We start from the raw sequence: 14796 nt of genomic DNA, 5'->3' as shown, positions 1-14796 counted from the left end.
TAAGGTTATCAGTTGGGCTTGCAGTGTGGCTCACTTGGGCTTGCTAGAAATAACATATTTCCTATGTAGGGACTTGTTCTCTGCAGGAAAATGGAACATTTTGGGCATTGTGGCTTTTCCTAAATAAACAGAAATGTGGGGGACAGTAGTTCCCAGCTGCATTCTCCATGGCAATGCCTTGCCAGAGTTGACGTTTTTTTCATGCAGTTGAAATTGTTGTTCCCTTTGAAATTTGCCATTCTTGCATCTGTCCTGATGGGTGCAAGATGAAAAGCTTTGGCAGCATGTCACTTAATTCAGCAATAGCCAATGTGCACACAGTGATACTTGATTGCCTCACTAGTCTTGCTGTGCTACCTTGGCGTGAAACTGCTTCCCAACCCCATCAGGGATTCCTAAGAAATCCCTGTGCTAGGTCTCATTACGTTAGTATATTTTTTAAACATGCTTTGCCACTAGGCTTTCCCTCCCACAAAGATGAGAAATCAATCTTGTGAGAATAAGATTCAACATACAAAGACCCATGGTTGTGTTGTTCATCTGTTGAAATGACTCCATAGTTTATAGAGCATAGTTCTTTCCCATCACATTTTAATCTGTTTTATAACACTACTCTCCTTTATATGTGTCACCTAGGAATAAAGCACAGAGCATCAGCTATATAATGAGGCTTGATGTAGTACAAGAGTCTTGGATTCTCCAAGGTTAGGAGCAACTGCAGAGCAGTTGGATAAAGCATGATAACAAGAAATGCAGTCCTACTCCAAAATAAAAGCTCATGTCACTTCACGTTTAAAAGATAAACAAAACTTTCAGAGTTGAGCATGGTGTAATTTTATGTCATATCTTGATCCACTGCAAAGTATTTTTTGCTTTGCATCTACCTTGACATATCAGCGTACCAATCCAACATTTGAGATTCCTACTAATTACATTCGGCAGTGGTTACAGACCAATTTAAATGGAAAAAAGATTCAGAGGGTTCACCGATTTGTTTGGGATTGTAACATCATATCAACTCTTTTTGAACTTTAAAATTGTCACTGGCAAGAAAGACTGTTTAAAAGAAAATGCTTTCAAGCGAGGCTGTGGGGGGCAATGATTTCCTGCTAAGTCTAGGATTGACAGTACAGATGATTAATATAGAGATCTGTTATTGTAGTCAGAGTGAAGACATTGTACAATAATCATTTGGCAGGACTTCCGGTGGCGGCGATGTCCGAGTGAGCCGCACATTCGGCGGGCTCTCACTCCGGCGGGCGTTTAGGGGCCGATTCCCCGCGATAGCGGGACCACGGATCTGAAGGAAGGCGACAGCGAAAGTGCTGAGGAGCGGGCTGCGGCACATGGAACAGCGGGAGTCCAGGAGGTAGAAGAAAAGAGAGAAAAAGGGACAGAGGCAAGGACCTGAAGAAACTTATCTGGTACCCAAGATGACGGACACACGGACCCTGGGTTCAGCAATCCAGCAGGCGCTGGATAACATGCTCCAGGTAATGAAGTCCAGTTTTGAAGCGCTGAAGCGGGTCAGCTTGGACCCAATTCAGAAAGCGGTGGATCAGCTGAACCAGAGGCTGGATGCGCAAGATGTTAAAGTTAAGGAGCTGGGAGAGGCGGTGGAGGAGCAGGCGGATGCACAGACGGTTGCGGCGCTAGAAGTTGACGGGCTGAAGGAGCGGCAGAGAAGACTGCTGGACAGAGTGGAGGAGCTGGAGAATAGAGCCCGCAGGAACAACCGGAGGATGGTCGGCCTCCCGGAGGGGGCTGAGGGAGCTGATGCCACAGCGTTTGTAGCAGACCTATTGATGCAGCTGATGGGGGCCGAAGCCTTTCCGCGACCGCCGGAGCTGGAGGGGGCATACAGAGTGCAGGCGAGGCAGGGCGGACCCCCCGCCCGATGGTGATTAGGTTCCACAGGTTAGTGGACAAGGGGTGGGTGCTGCGGTGGGCAAAGAGCGCCAGGAGCAGCACGTGGAACAACAGTGTCCTCCGCATTTACCAGGACCTAAGCCAGGAGGTGGCTCGGCGGAGAGCAGCCTTTAAGAATGTCAAGGAGGTGCTGTTCAAGAAGCACGTGAAGTTTGGTCTGCTGTTCCCGGCTCACCTATGGGTCACGCACCAGGGTCAACACCACTACTTCTCCGAGCCTGAAGAAGCGATGGATTTTGCGAGGGATCAGGGGCTGGTCCCGAAAAGAGGCCCCACGGACGCGAATTAGAGCCTGAGGACTACCGTGGAAAAGTACCCCGAATGGGCCTGGACTGCTGTTCAACGGTGCCAAGCAGAACATTTGGGACTCTTTCCTTTGTTCATGGACATTGGTTTGGGGGGTTTTTTTCCTCTTATGTTTTTGTTTTTTCCTCTTTTTTCTGTTTTTTCCTTTTTGGGCGGATTTGTACTTTTTGTGCAGCTCGCGGAGGACACTGGAGCTGGCACGGTAACAAAGGGGGGGCCAAGGACGTGGGTTGGGGTTTTTTTTGTCTTTGTTTTTTTTTTGTTTTGTTGATGTCCATGCCTTCCTGTGCCAGTGAGTTTGCTCCAGTGGGTTGGAGAGGGGGATGGGGTGCCGGGGAGTAGGGAGGAGGACGGGGAAACAATGAGACAGGAAGGCGACGGAGTGTTGAGTCACCGGGCTAGCAGATTGGCTAGTCAAGGGAGTCAGGTGGGGAGGGAGATCACAGCCAGTGGATGGCGGGGAGGGGAGGTATCGGGGGATGTGGGTTGGGGGGGGGGGGGTTGTTCTGCTGACGTGGGAGGGACTTGAAATAGGCACTGGAAAGGAGGTCGAGTGTGGAGGCAACCAACGGGCGGACCAGCAATGGCGCGACGCACGGGCTGGGGACCGGCCTGAGAAAGGCTATGGCTGACCAGCATGGTGGGGGAGGGGGGGGGGGGGGGTGGGGTGGGTTGTGCCCCCTGACCAGGCTGATCACCTGGAACGTCAGGGGACTGAATGGGCCGGTTAAGAGGGCGCGGGTGTTCGCGCACTTGCGGGCTCGGAGGGCAGACGTAATTATGTTGCAGGAGACACATCTGAAAGTGTCTGACCAGACCAGGCTAAGGAAGGACTGGATTAGCCAGGTCTTCCACTCGGACTCGAAGTCCAGGGGGGGTGGCAATCATGATCAACAAGCAGGTGCAATTTGAGGCGGAGGGCATAGCCGCAGACAGGGGGGGCAGATACCTGATGGTACGGGGCATACTGGAGGGGAGAAGAGTGGTGCTGGTGAATATATATGCCCCGAACTGGGATGACGTGGACTTCATTAAAAGAGTGCTGGGGAAGATCCCGGACCTGGATTCTCGCAGGCTAATAATGGGGGGGGGGGACTTTAACATGGTCCTTGACCCGGCTTTGGATCAGTCGGGTCCCAGAACGGGTAGACTCCCAGCAATGGCAAGGGAACTGAAAGGGTTTATGGAGCAAATGGGGGCAGTGGACCCATGGAGAGATAGACAGCCAACAGGAAGGGGCTACTCGTTTTACTCGCACGTCCATAAAGGATATTCTAGGATAGATTTCTTCGTACTAAGCAGGGATTGTATAGGGGAGGTAAAGAACACGGAATATTCGGCAATTACTATCTCAGACCATGCCCCGCACTGAGTAGACCTGCAGAACCGGGGGGGGGGGGGGGGGGGGGGCGAGCTACCAACGCCCGCAATGGAGGCTAGACGTGGGACTGCTGTCGGAGGAGGGGATCTGTGAGAGGCTTCGGAGGTGTATGCAAAATTACTTGCAGGTGAATGACACGGGGGAGGTCTCAGCGGCGACCCTGTGGGAGGCGCTAAAGGCAGTAGTGCGGGGGGAGTAGATTTCAATTGGGGCCCACAGAGCCAAGGCAGACAGGGCAGAGGTGGATAGATTGGTCAGGGAAATGGGTCGGATAGGTGAAGAGCACGCTGAGTTCCCGGGGGAGGTTTTACTCAGGGAGAGGCAGAGACTACAGGCGGAACTGGGGGCACTATCCACGAGTAGGGCCGTGGAACAGCTTAGGAAGGCGAGGGGAGTGGTGTACGAGCACGGGAAAAAGGCTAGCAGACTGTTAGCTCAGCAACTCAGGAGGAGGGAGGCGGCCAGGGAAATAGGTAGGGTGATGGATGGGGAGGGGCGCAAAGTGGAGGACCCGGCAGGATTGAATAAGGTATTCCGGGACTTCTATCACAAGCTGTATACTTCGGAGCCGCCGGAAGAAACGGTGGAGATGAAAAGGTTTCTGGACGGGTTAACATTCCCAACAGTAGGTGGGGGGGGGCGAGTGGATGAGATGGGGGCCCCGATTAGAGTGGAGGAGGTATTGGGGGGCCTAAAGGCCATGCAGTCGGGGAAAGCCCCGGGGCCGGATGGATACCCAGTAGAGTTCTATAGGAAGTTTTCTGAGCTGGTGGGCCCGGTCTTGGCGAGGGTTTTCAATGAGGCAAGTGACAGAGGGACCCTGCCGCTGACAATGTCGCAAGCCACTATATCACTGATATTGAAGCGGCGTAAAGACCCGGAGGCGTGCGGGTCCTACAGGCCAATCTCCCTGATTAATGTTGACGCCAAGCTCCTGGCAAAGGTACTGGCGGTTAGAATAGAGGTCTGCGTACCGGAGGTGATTGGGGAGGACCAAACTGGGTTTGTGAAAGGTAGGCAGCTGGTAGCCAACCTGAGAAGATTGCTTAATGTGATAATGATGCCCCCGGTGGGCAGGGAGGTGGAGGTAGTGGTAGCAATGGACGTCGAGAAGGCCTTTGACCGGGTGGAGTGGGACTATCTATGGGAGGTGCTCGGACGGTTTGGGTTCGGGGAGGGACTGGTGGATTGGATCAAATTATTATATCAGGCCCCGAGGGCCAGCGTCAGGACTAACAGAGAAGTGTCGGAGTACTTTAGGTTGTACCGAGGGACCAGACAGGGCTGCCCGCTCTCCCCGCTGCTGTTTGCTCTGGCCATAGAGCCACTGGCGATTGCGCTGAGAGTCGCAGAGGGATGGAAGGGGATGGTGAGGGGCGGGGTAGAACATAGGGTCTCTCTTTACGCAGACGACCTGCTCCTGTACGTGTCGGACCCAGTGGCCGGGTTGGGAAGTATACGGGGAATGTTGAGGAAGTTCGGCCAGTTTTCAGGATACAAATTAAATACGGCCAAGAGTGAAATGTTTGTGGTACAGGCAAGGGACCATGAGAACAGATTAAGAGGGCTACCGTTTAGGCTGGTTGAGGAAAATTTCTAGTATTTGGGAATCCAGGTGGCACGAGGCTGGGGCAGGCTGCACAAGTTAAATTTGGCCAGGGTGGTGGAGCAAATGAAGGGAGTGTTTCGGAGATGGGATGCAATCCCGCTGTCGCTGGCAGGGAGGGTGCAGACTGTAAAGATGACAATCCTCCCTAGATTCCTGTTTGTTTTTCAGTGCCTCCCGATCTTTGTCCCACAGCCCTTCTTCAAAAGAGTTAACAGGATGATCATGAGCTATGTCTGGGCGGGAAAATCCCCGCGGGTGAAGGCGGCGATGCTGGAGGGGAACCGCAGCGAGGGAGGGCTGGCTTTGCAGAGTCTGATTATTTAAATTCAAACCAGGCACATCAACTTTGATTGTTCAAGGCATTCCCATGGGAAGTTAAAGTTTCCATCGTCTCAGATGACCATAGACAGCTTTCCCCTTTTGAGCGGGGAGAGCTGACTGATGGTGATTTAACCTGAGGATTATCACACCTCAGGTGAAGGGCAAGGTTGAGGAGACAGGCCTTCATGAAGCACCTGAATTACCATGGGGAATGAACCATGGACTGCAAGTCCTCCAAGTTTCTGTTGAGTTGTAAAGGGAGAAAAGTGTGGAGCTGCTCCTTCTGTGTAGCAAGGATGGTGTCCTGTTAGTGAATATAGATAGCTTCCAGCATGCACACTTTAGCCAGACTGCGACCCCAACCGATAATCTTAAATCGATTGCCAGTGTAATTTTTTGCACAACCGGGATTGTTTACCAAGTGCTGTCCAATTTCAGAATTACACTTAATGTAGGACAATGTGGTCAGAATTTTCCCATATCTTTTTTTCCAGTTAGGTTCAGATTGAAGCCCGGTGTGTAGCTCTCCAGCCCTCCACCATGCTCACGGGAGACCGGCCCCCAAGAACCGAGGATTGCTCCCTACTTTCCCTCATCACATGCATCAGTATTGGAGGCTCCCTCTCTCCATCAGGGTGCTCTTGTTACCCAAGTGCCCAAAGAGGCTCCCCTATTTGGACAGCACGGTAGCATAATGGTTATCCCTGTTGCTTCACAGCGCTAAAGACCCGGGTGTTGTGGTATGCTTCTTCACGTAGCATAAGCTGTTTCCTTGATGTATACTCTGATAATGGAAGGTTCAGACTTGGAGATAGATTTAACACATTTATTGAACAGTTAACAATTCTCCTACTTGGGTTCAACTCTCCTGCTAATCTTACTATAGTAACTCAATCTAACTAACCAGTCTGCTCCAATCCATGCGGTGGGTGTGATGCTTCCTGATCTGCCCGTGTCTCTGAGTGTCACCTATGGAAAGAGAAAGAGCTTGTATGCCCTATCCTTTTATATGGGTAGCCCCCTTGTGGTAGTGTCATGTCTGGGTGTGTCTTGACTGCCCATTGGCCGTGTCCTATCTTCCTGACCTATTGGTTGAATGTGTGTGTGTGTCATTATGTCTTTGGTGCTCCCTCTAGTGTTTAGTCCCAGTGTATTTACATTACCCCTTGTGTATTTACAGTGTCCTAGTGTATCTACATTAACCTCTTGTGTATTTACAGTGATACATATCACCACATCCCCCTTTTTTGTGTTACATATTTTCTGTACAGTGTGAAAGAAAATTGAACAAAATAAGTAGAGAAGTGATGACATGTACAAATCATGATGAGTGATGATGATGCAATAAGTCCAAATCAAATGTAGGAGTCCAAAGTTCATTAATTAATATGGTCGAGTGGCTTTCTTGCTTTGTTGGTGGGGTGGTGATGTTGCTGGTGGCATGTCCTGGTGAACGCCATCAGTGTCCCTGTGCTTAAGGAACCAAGAAGTGGTCAAATCACTTTGTTGTCTGATTCGGACTCTTTTTTTTCTTTTGGTGCTTGTGGTAGCGATGTATGCAATTGTGTCATCCTGCCATGGTCTGTCATTGTACTGAGCTGACCAGTAACAGTGTCCCACATTTGCAGAGTTGTATCGTACCAGTCGTAGTTCCATTGTTGTTGTTTTTGTCATGCTTGTTGTTGCCTCTGGTACACTCCTTGATGTTGGCTTCGTTGTTGGATTTGTAGGTTTTGTTGTTGTGTTTGTTGCACTCAACAACCACCCTCTGTGGATAATAGGAGTCCTTTACACAGTTACTCGTGTCAGCGTCCTTTGTGGCATCTGCTGTTTCCTTGAGCGTGCCATCACGGAGTCCACGGTGCTCCCCGTCTGGAGTCATGTTTGGCTTACTTGAATCAGCTTTGGCTTGTTGATGATCCCCGTCTGGAGTCCTTTCGGGTTCACCTGTGTCAGTTGAAGTTTCTTGATGCTCCCCGTCCGGAGTCATTTCAGGTTCACTTGAATTTTCTAAGGTTTCGTGATGCTCCCCGTCCGGAGTCAAAACATTCAGGAATGCATTTGCTTGTGGAGAGGCTCGAGCAGATGAGGTTTGAATTAACGTGGTGTCGCTGGAGTCACCAGTAGTCTCACTGTGATTGTGGAGTGCCTCTGTACACACTAGCCGAGGTCTGTCATGTTGCACATCTGGTATGGGAAGTGGGATGTCATCATCACTTGCCACACATATAGTGGGTAGAGCCTCAGTGTCTTCTTGTCGTTCACTTGAGCTGGGTAGACTTGCATCGTCTGCGGCTAGTTGCTCAGGTGAGGTTGCTAGACCCTCATGGTCTTGTTCATGCAAGGACTGTGTTCTGGAGTCTTGCGTTGCTTCCATCATGGAGTCTGTCCATGAGCTCGCTGTGGAGGCTTGTGTCACTCTCTGTGGAGTCTTGCAGTGCTCCGTGTGGAATCGTGCATTGGTCTCGCTGTGGAGACTGTCATCGCTTTCTGTGGGGAGTCGGGGACTCTTTGTGGTGCGTGGAAAACTGTGTGTGGAGACGGGAACCCTTAGCAGTGCGTGGACCACTGTGTGACAGCGCTGCTCTCTGTCTCTGGGCGTCAGGCCGCTGCATAATCCTGCTCTCTCTAGTCAGGATGTCTTATATTCTGGGTTGAAGATCCTCAAATCCGAAGAACTCGTCCATATCTATGTCGAATTCTTCACTGTACAACACATCGTGTTGCGGTTTGGATTTGGTACTGGGGTTGCCATCTCCAAAGATGAAATCTTCGTCTGAGTCGTAGTCTTCCAGGGCCATCTCATCACTTTTTGTGTCTGAGCTGTCATTGTGCTCGCAATGTCCAAAGAAGCAATCAACGTCTGAATCGTAGTCGTCAAGCACTAAATCATTACTTTGGGCGGTGCGAACTGCTTGTTGCAGGGTTCTGCAAAGGTTACTTTCAGCTACAGGTCGAAGTTCAGGCATTGTGCTGTTGTTCTAGGGTGAAAGAATTGTGTTTTCCAGCTTTAATTTTTTTTTTACTGTTTTGGGACATTTCCCCTTTAAGTGGGCGTGGTCCGGGGCCTCTGATGTCATGACGCTGGCGACGTATAGAGTAGGAATTGATCGCGCATGCACAGATCGCCGTTCCTTTCTTGGTGCCCTGTTTGCAACTGCACACACGCAGCTTCTCGCGCATGCGCAAAACACTGTTTTGCCTGTAAGCTTCTTTTGGTCCTTTTGCTCCTTTCCCAAGATGGCTGCCAATCAAAACTGATGTTTTCTGCATTTGCAGGCCTACCTTCACCTCGTGGTGTGTTGGCGCCTCTTTTACTGTTTTTTCTGGTGTTTTCCTCGCAGTATTCTTGAAACTTGTCCAGGACTGTCTGGAAGTCTCTCCTTTCTTGCCCTTTGGAGCACTTGAAGGTCTTGAAGATTTCTGCTGCTCTTGCACCCACAATGGTGAGTAGAGGCTTTATTTTATCTGCATCCGCCACACCATCTAGGTCGAACGCTACCAGGTAGATCTCGAATCTCTGCCTGACCGCACGCCACGATTCACTAAGATTGCCGTGGTACACAAGCTGCTGTGGAACCGGAATCTTGAACATCACGCCTGGGTGGGTTGTTGCTGGTTGTCACAGATTTGTTGAGTTGAACAATAGAGATTCAACAGGCTACTCACTGGTACCATGTTGTGTTATGCTTCTTCACGTAGCATAAGCTGCTTCCTTGATGTATACTCTGACAAAGGAAGGTTCAGACTTGGAGATAGATTTAACACATTTATTAAACAGTTAACTATTCTCCTTCTTAGTTCGACTCTCCTGCTAATCTTACTATAGTTACTCAATCTAACTAACCAGTCTGCTCCAATCCATGCGGTGGGTGCGATGCTTCCTGAACTGCCCATGTCTCTGAGTATCGCCCATGGAAAGAAAAAGAGCATGTGTGCCCTGCCCTTTTATATGGGTAGCCCCCTTGTGGTAGTGTCACCTCTGGGTGTGTCTTGACTGCCCGTTGGTTGTGTCCTATCTTACTGACCTATTGTTTGAATGTCTGTGTCATGATGCCTCTGGTGCTCCCTCTCGTGTTTATTTAGTCCCAGTGCATTAACATTAACCCCTTGTGTATTTACAGTGTCCTAGTGTATCTACATTAACCCCTTGTGTATGTACAGTGATGCATATCACCACACCGGGCTCGATTTCCAGCTTGGATCGCAATTTGCATATTCTGCCTGCGTCTGTGTGAGTTTCCTCCGGATGCTCTGGTTTCCTTCAACAAGTCCAAAAAGTATGCTTGTTTGGTGAATTGGACATTCTGAATTCTCCCTCTGTTAACCCAAACAGGCGCCTGAGTGAGCATCTAAGGGCTTTTCACAGTAACTTCATTGCAGTGTTAATGTAAGCCTACTTGTGACACTAATAAAGACTTTTATTATTATAATTATATTATTGACTGATTCCCATTTCTCCAAACCTGTTGCAAACCTCACCGATGTGATGTCAGGTCGGCAAGGCTTGCATATTCAGTGAGGGGGGAAATCATCTGACAGGCGGTCTGCATAATTAAAATTAAAATGTAAATCCATTAAGACGAGATTCTTGCCCTTTGTGGTCATGAACCTCGTTACATCATCGGAAAGGGCCGTGGAAAATCTGGAAATAAGATCTCACCAGCGAGAATCTCGTTTCCCAATTCTCGCGAGGTTTTGTGCCTACATCACCGTTCTTACTGATGGCGGATGCAAAATCGCACTATGTTTTAAGCTTTGCATGCAGGGGCTGGTTGTATATGATCAGCACTTTGCCTGCTGTGGACAGCTGAAAGGATGTGCGGTTTGATATCATCCACCAGTCATTTGGATGTATGGCCTACGTAACTGGCATCAGACAGGCACTGAATTTCAGCCATCACCTTAGTCATTTGTATGATTGGCTGAATGTCTTTTTTACTTGATGGCAGCGTCTTGTTCATGGAGAGTATCATGCATGTTGCTATGGCATTGCTTCACCTTCACTCAAAGTTTCCAGACTCAATGGGCGGAATTTTACGACCCCCCCCCCCGCCGGGTCAGAGAATCACCAGGGGAGCGGCATGAATCCCGCTCAGACGCCAGCTGCCGAATTCTCCAGCACCGGTTTTTGGGCGGGGGCGGGGATTGCTCCCGGTGATTCTCCAGGCCCCGATAGGCCATGTGGCCACCTATGTTTGGCCAGTCCCGCCGGCGTGGATTAGACCTGGTCCATACCGGTATGACCTGGCTTTGAGAGCGGCCTGCGGTGTCCTCGGGGGGGGGGCCCCGACGGTAGCCTGGCCCGCGATTGGAGCCCACCGATCTGCGGGCGGGCCTGTGCAGTGGGGGCACTGTTTCCCTCCTCGCAGGCCTCTGTAAAGCTCTGCGGAGAAGAAACCCCCTGCGCATGTGCAGGAAACACGCCAGTGGTTTTGCGCATGTGCCAGAAGACGCTGGCGCTCCAGCGCCATCTTATGCCAGCCAGCGGAGGCCATTCGGCACCAATTGGCGCAGCGCCAACCACTCCAGCGGGGCCCAGCCCCCAGAGGTACGGAGGATTCCGCACCTTCCGGGCAGCCCGACGCCGGAGTGGTTCACGCCACTCTTTGGCGCTGGTATGGCCCAACCCGCCAATTGCGGGAGAATCCCACCCTATATTCATTCAGGGTAATCTGAGATAGACTGGGCATTTTTCAGGAAATTGGTGTCTGTAGGCCCATTTGTGAGATTTTGTGATCAATGATATGATCACGATGGTTTGATGCACCCTATTTCAGTATCAAACTTGTACAGTAAGCAGGTGAGTCATGCCCCATAACCAATGTTGCTGTTAAGGCCAATCTTGTAGCAGAGGGATCTGGGGGAATCCCAGTACACATACTGACCAGCGAAGGGAGGCTTGCAATAGACAGTTGCAGAGAACTCATTTCTTAACTATCACATTGAGGAAAGGAAGCTTATTTGGCTGCTCTATTTCAGAGGTGAATTTGAGCGGAGGATGGAGCACATTCAGCTGTGTAAAGAGATTCTCACACGCACCAATGGATTAAAGTACAACAAATGTATCATCTACGTATCAGAAATATGCAAGGGATACGAGGTTAAGTGCCATTCCATCAAAAACATGTTTTTCATGGAAAGTAAAAAAGCTTCTTTATGAGAGCTGGGACTTGCGTATCTGTTCTGATGAATGCGAGATGAAAAGTTTTTATGCATGTCGTGTTTCAGTAAAACATTGAACAATAGTGTTTTTTCATAAATAGCCTTGAGATAATTATCCTCCATGCTGTGTTCGAAATCTTCACTGTTTACCCTATTTCCACCCCAAGTATCCAAATATGAAACCTAAACAGCATCTGGAAAAACAGCCAACAGATTTAATCTAGCACAAATCAATATTGAATCGTTCATTTGCTGCCCAACTGAACTTTAAATTAAATGCCATTAACAATAAACATTACAGTACAGTACCAGAAATAGTTTATCTTTCCCAAAACATTCTTACTAATGGTATTTAGTAGAATAAAAGATGGGTCTGCCAAAAACAAACATTGGAAATATTCAATAGCTGTAATATTAAAGTCCCAAAGAGCTTGCTCCTGTAATGATAGGATATTTTTCTTGGTACGCCCATTACAAATTCTTGGTTAGCAACATTTCATTGGCACACATATGATGCTGTATTCTACTCTTATGTCATTTTGATTAACCCATAAAACTCAAGCACATTTATTTACTGCAAAGCCATCTTATGATTAAATTGATAACCGTGCTTTTAGTAAACAAAGATTAGTCAGTCAGCTTCAAATCCTAATATCTTTTCGTGACTAATAAAGGAGAATTGCCCTTATCCTACCGTCTCAGGTTTGCTTGGCTCCTGGAGTGTTGGCTTGCCACATTGTGCAGCTTCCCAAGCCTCATCGATGGTGAGCTCTCGGTTCTTCACTGCAGTGAGTAACCTGATTTGTTCATCGTTGCTGAGCTATGGTGAAATAAGATGAACATTGAAAATGTTAGCAGAGTCCTTAACACAATCAAACACACCACGCCACACTAATACCGGACTCTCAACAGAAACGGTGTCCTGTTTTTACAGTCCCAAGTTCAGAGAACAGAGAACACTACAGCACAGAACAGGCCCTTCGGCCCTCGATGTTGTGCCGAACAATGATCACCCCACTTAAACCCATGACCCAACAATCCCCCCATTAACCTTACACTACGGGCAATTTAGCATGGCCAATCCACCTAACCCGCACATCTTTGGACTTTCCAGTTATGACAGACATAACTTTCCAGTTATGACAGGATGTCCCAGTGTCCTTGTCAACAATTCCTTTCAACTCAATCTTCAAAGCACAATAAAATTGACTCCTTGTTGCAAGGCACCCTCTAACACAGGGGTGGGCAAACTACGACCCACATGCGGCCCGCCAAAGGTCTTTGTGCGGCCCACCAAGTCATTAAAAAAAAATATATATATTTTTAAAATTTTTTATTATGTTTTTTTAAGGTTAATGGGGGGGGGGGCTGTTGGGCTACTTACTGGTATAGGGTGGATACGTTGACTTGAGTAGGGTGATCATTGCTCGGCACAACGTCGAGGGCCGAAGGGCCTGTTCTGTGCTGTACTGTTCTATGTTCCATATGAGGCGCCCAGAATCATAACCGGGTGAAGTAATTATTTTACTTAATATACTATGCGCCCCTTTAAAATTGTGAATTTCTGAATGTGGCCCTTGCACGGAAAAGTTTGCCCACCCCTGCTCGAACATCTTCTTGGTCTTTCACTCCCTACAAGCTATGTTTCTTCAAAATGTGAATTTGGACTCAGCAGTACTCTGCTTGGTGGTTAACCCCAGAATATGGTTTGGGACGGGCTGCTCTCAGGTCCGGGACTGGCTGCTTCCAGGTCCGGGAGGCCAATGGATCAGGGGTGGTAATGATGCTACCCGGCTGTGGTACCAACCCAACTCTGTCTCTCTCTTATCCCTCGCAGCTAACAGCAATATCAGTATGGAGCCAGTGGAGCTGACTTCTTAATACTGTGCTGGAGGAGCACAGACTCCAGCAGCAACATGCAGCAGCATCCAGGGAAGACCCAGCGGCAGGAGACCATCGGATGGAGGTCGCACTACCCGTATAGGGAGCACAAAGGCATAGAAAATGGCTGAGGATGCCCCTTCATGGAGCTGTCGGCAAACATGTGGCATGGAAGACTCCGCCTTAGCAGGTAGACTGCGCAGGTACATATGCAGCATAAAATCTACAGTGCGGAAGGAAACCAGGTACATATGCAGCATAAAATCTACAGTGCGGAAGGAAACCATTCAGCCCATCGAGTCTGCACCAACCCCTGGAAAGAGCCCCCCACATCAGCCACACCTCCACTCCAACCCGTAACCCAGCAACCCCACCTAACCTTTTGGACACGGAGGGCCAATTTAGCATGGCCAATCCACCTAACCTGCACATCTTTGGACTGTGGGAGGAAACCCACACATACATGGCGAGAAAGTGCAAACTCCATACAGCTAGTCACCCGAAGCTGGAATTGAACCCGGTCCCTGGAGCTGTAAGGCAGCAGTGTTAACCACTGTGCCACCCCTGTGCCATTCTTGCCGACCTAGCGCCACATGGTGGTGGAGGACACCCTCACCTTGTGACCGTAGAGGTCACTCCAGCCATCAATTGTTACGTTGTGGGGTCACTTTGCTAGTGGGCCTCCTGCCAGCCTGAGAGTATAATGTTGCCTGCGTTCCCCCCCCCCCCCCCCCCACACCCCACATAGCATCCAGCAAACGGCTCTGGGCACCCTCTGTAAATCTGGGAACTGGTGTCTTCGCTGACATCCTCCTGGCTTGAATGAGAGCAAGTACTGTGGAGCCATTTAAATGCAGCTACTCCTACATTGAAGTACTCAGCAGACCCCCAGGGTGGGCGAATCAGACACTTTGCACCTCAAGCACAGCACTTTTCACACAGGAAGAAATAAATTTTTCTAAGTGCCTGAAAATTGGTTCCGATAGGAATCGCACCGATTTTTTCACCAAAAATTCCACCCTGTGAGTCAGTACGCAGCAAGGGTAGCAACCTCCTCCAAAGTGTCAAAGTGATAAAACTGATATGTTAATTTCAATAGGGTTTGATTGGAGTGGTCAGTCTGATGCTCCAATGTCGTATTAATCAACAGAAGTTTGAGCTTCTGAATCTTTGGACGCATCTTTAATTGAAACATTCATTTTCA

General features: G+C 49.2%; 1 protein-coding gene across 1 annotated transcript in view; it reads right to left on the bottom strand.

Moving 5' to 3' along the window:
• Positions 1 to 14796, bottom strand: part of LOC119969455 (protein diaphanous homolog 3) — a 172319-nt gene that overhangs the window by 137405 nt on the left and 20118 nt on the right. Inside the window, exon 2 of the mRNA XM_038803100.1 lies at positions 12406 to 12531. Within this exon, the coding sequence (XP_038659028.1) occupies positions 12406 to 12531 (126 nt within the window). The remainder of the gene's footprint in view (positions 1 to 12405; positions 12532 to 14796) is intronic.

This window comes from Scyliorhinus canicula, chromosome 7 (genome assembly GCF_902713615.1).
Source record: "Scyliorhinus canicula chromosome 7, sScyCan1.1, whole genome shotgun sequence".
Lineage (NCBI taxonomy): Eukaryota > Metazoa > Chordata > Chondrichthyes > Carcharhiniformes > Scyliorhinidae > Scyliorhinus > Scyliorhinus canicula.
The sequence above is the reverse complement of the archived record's forward strand: the minus strand, read 5'-3'. Positions and strand labels throughout refer to the sequence as shown.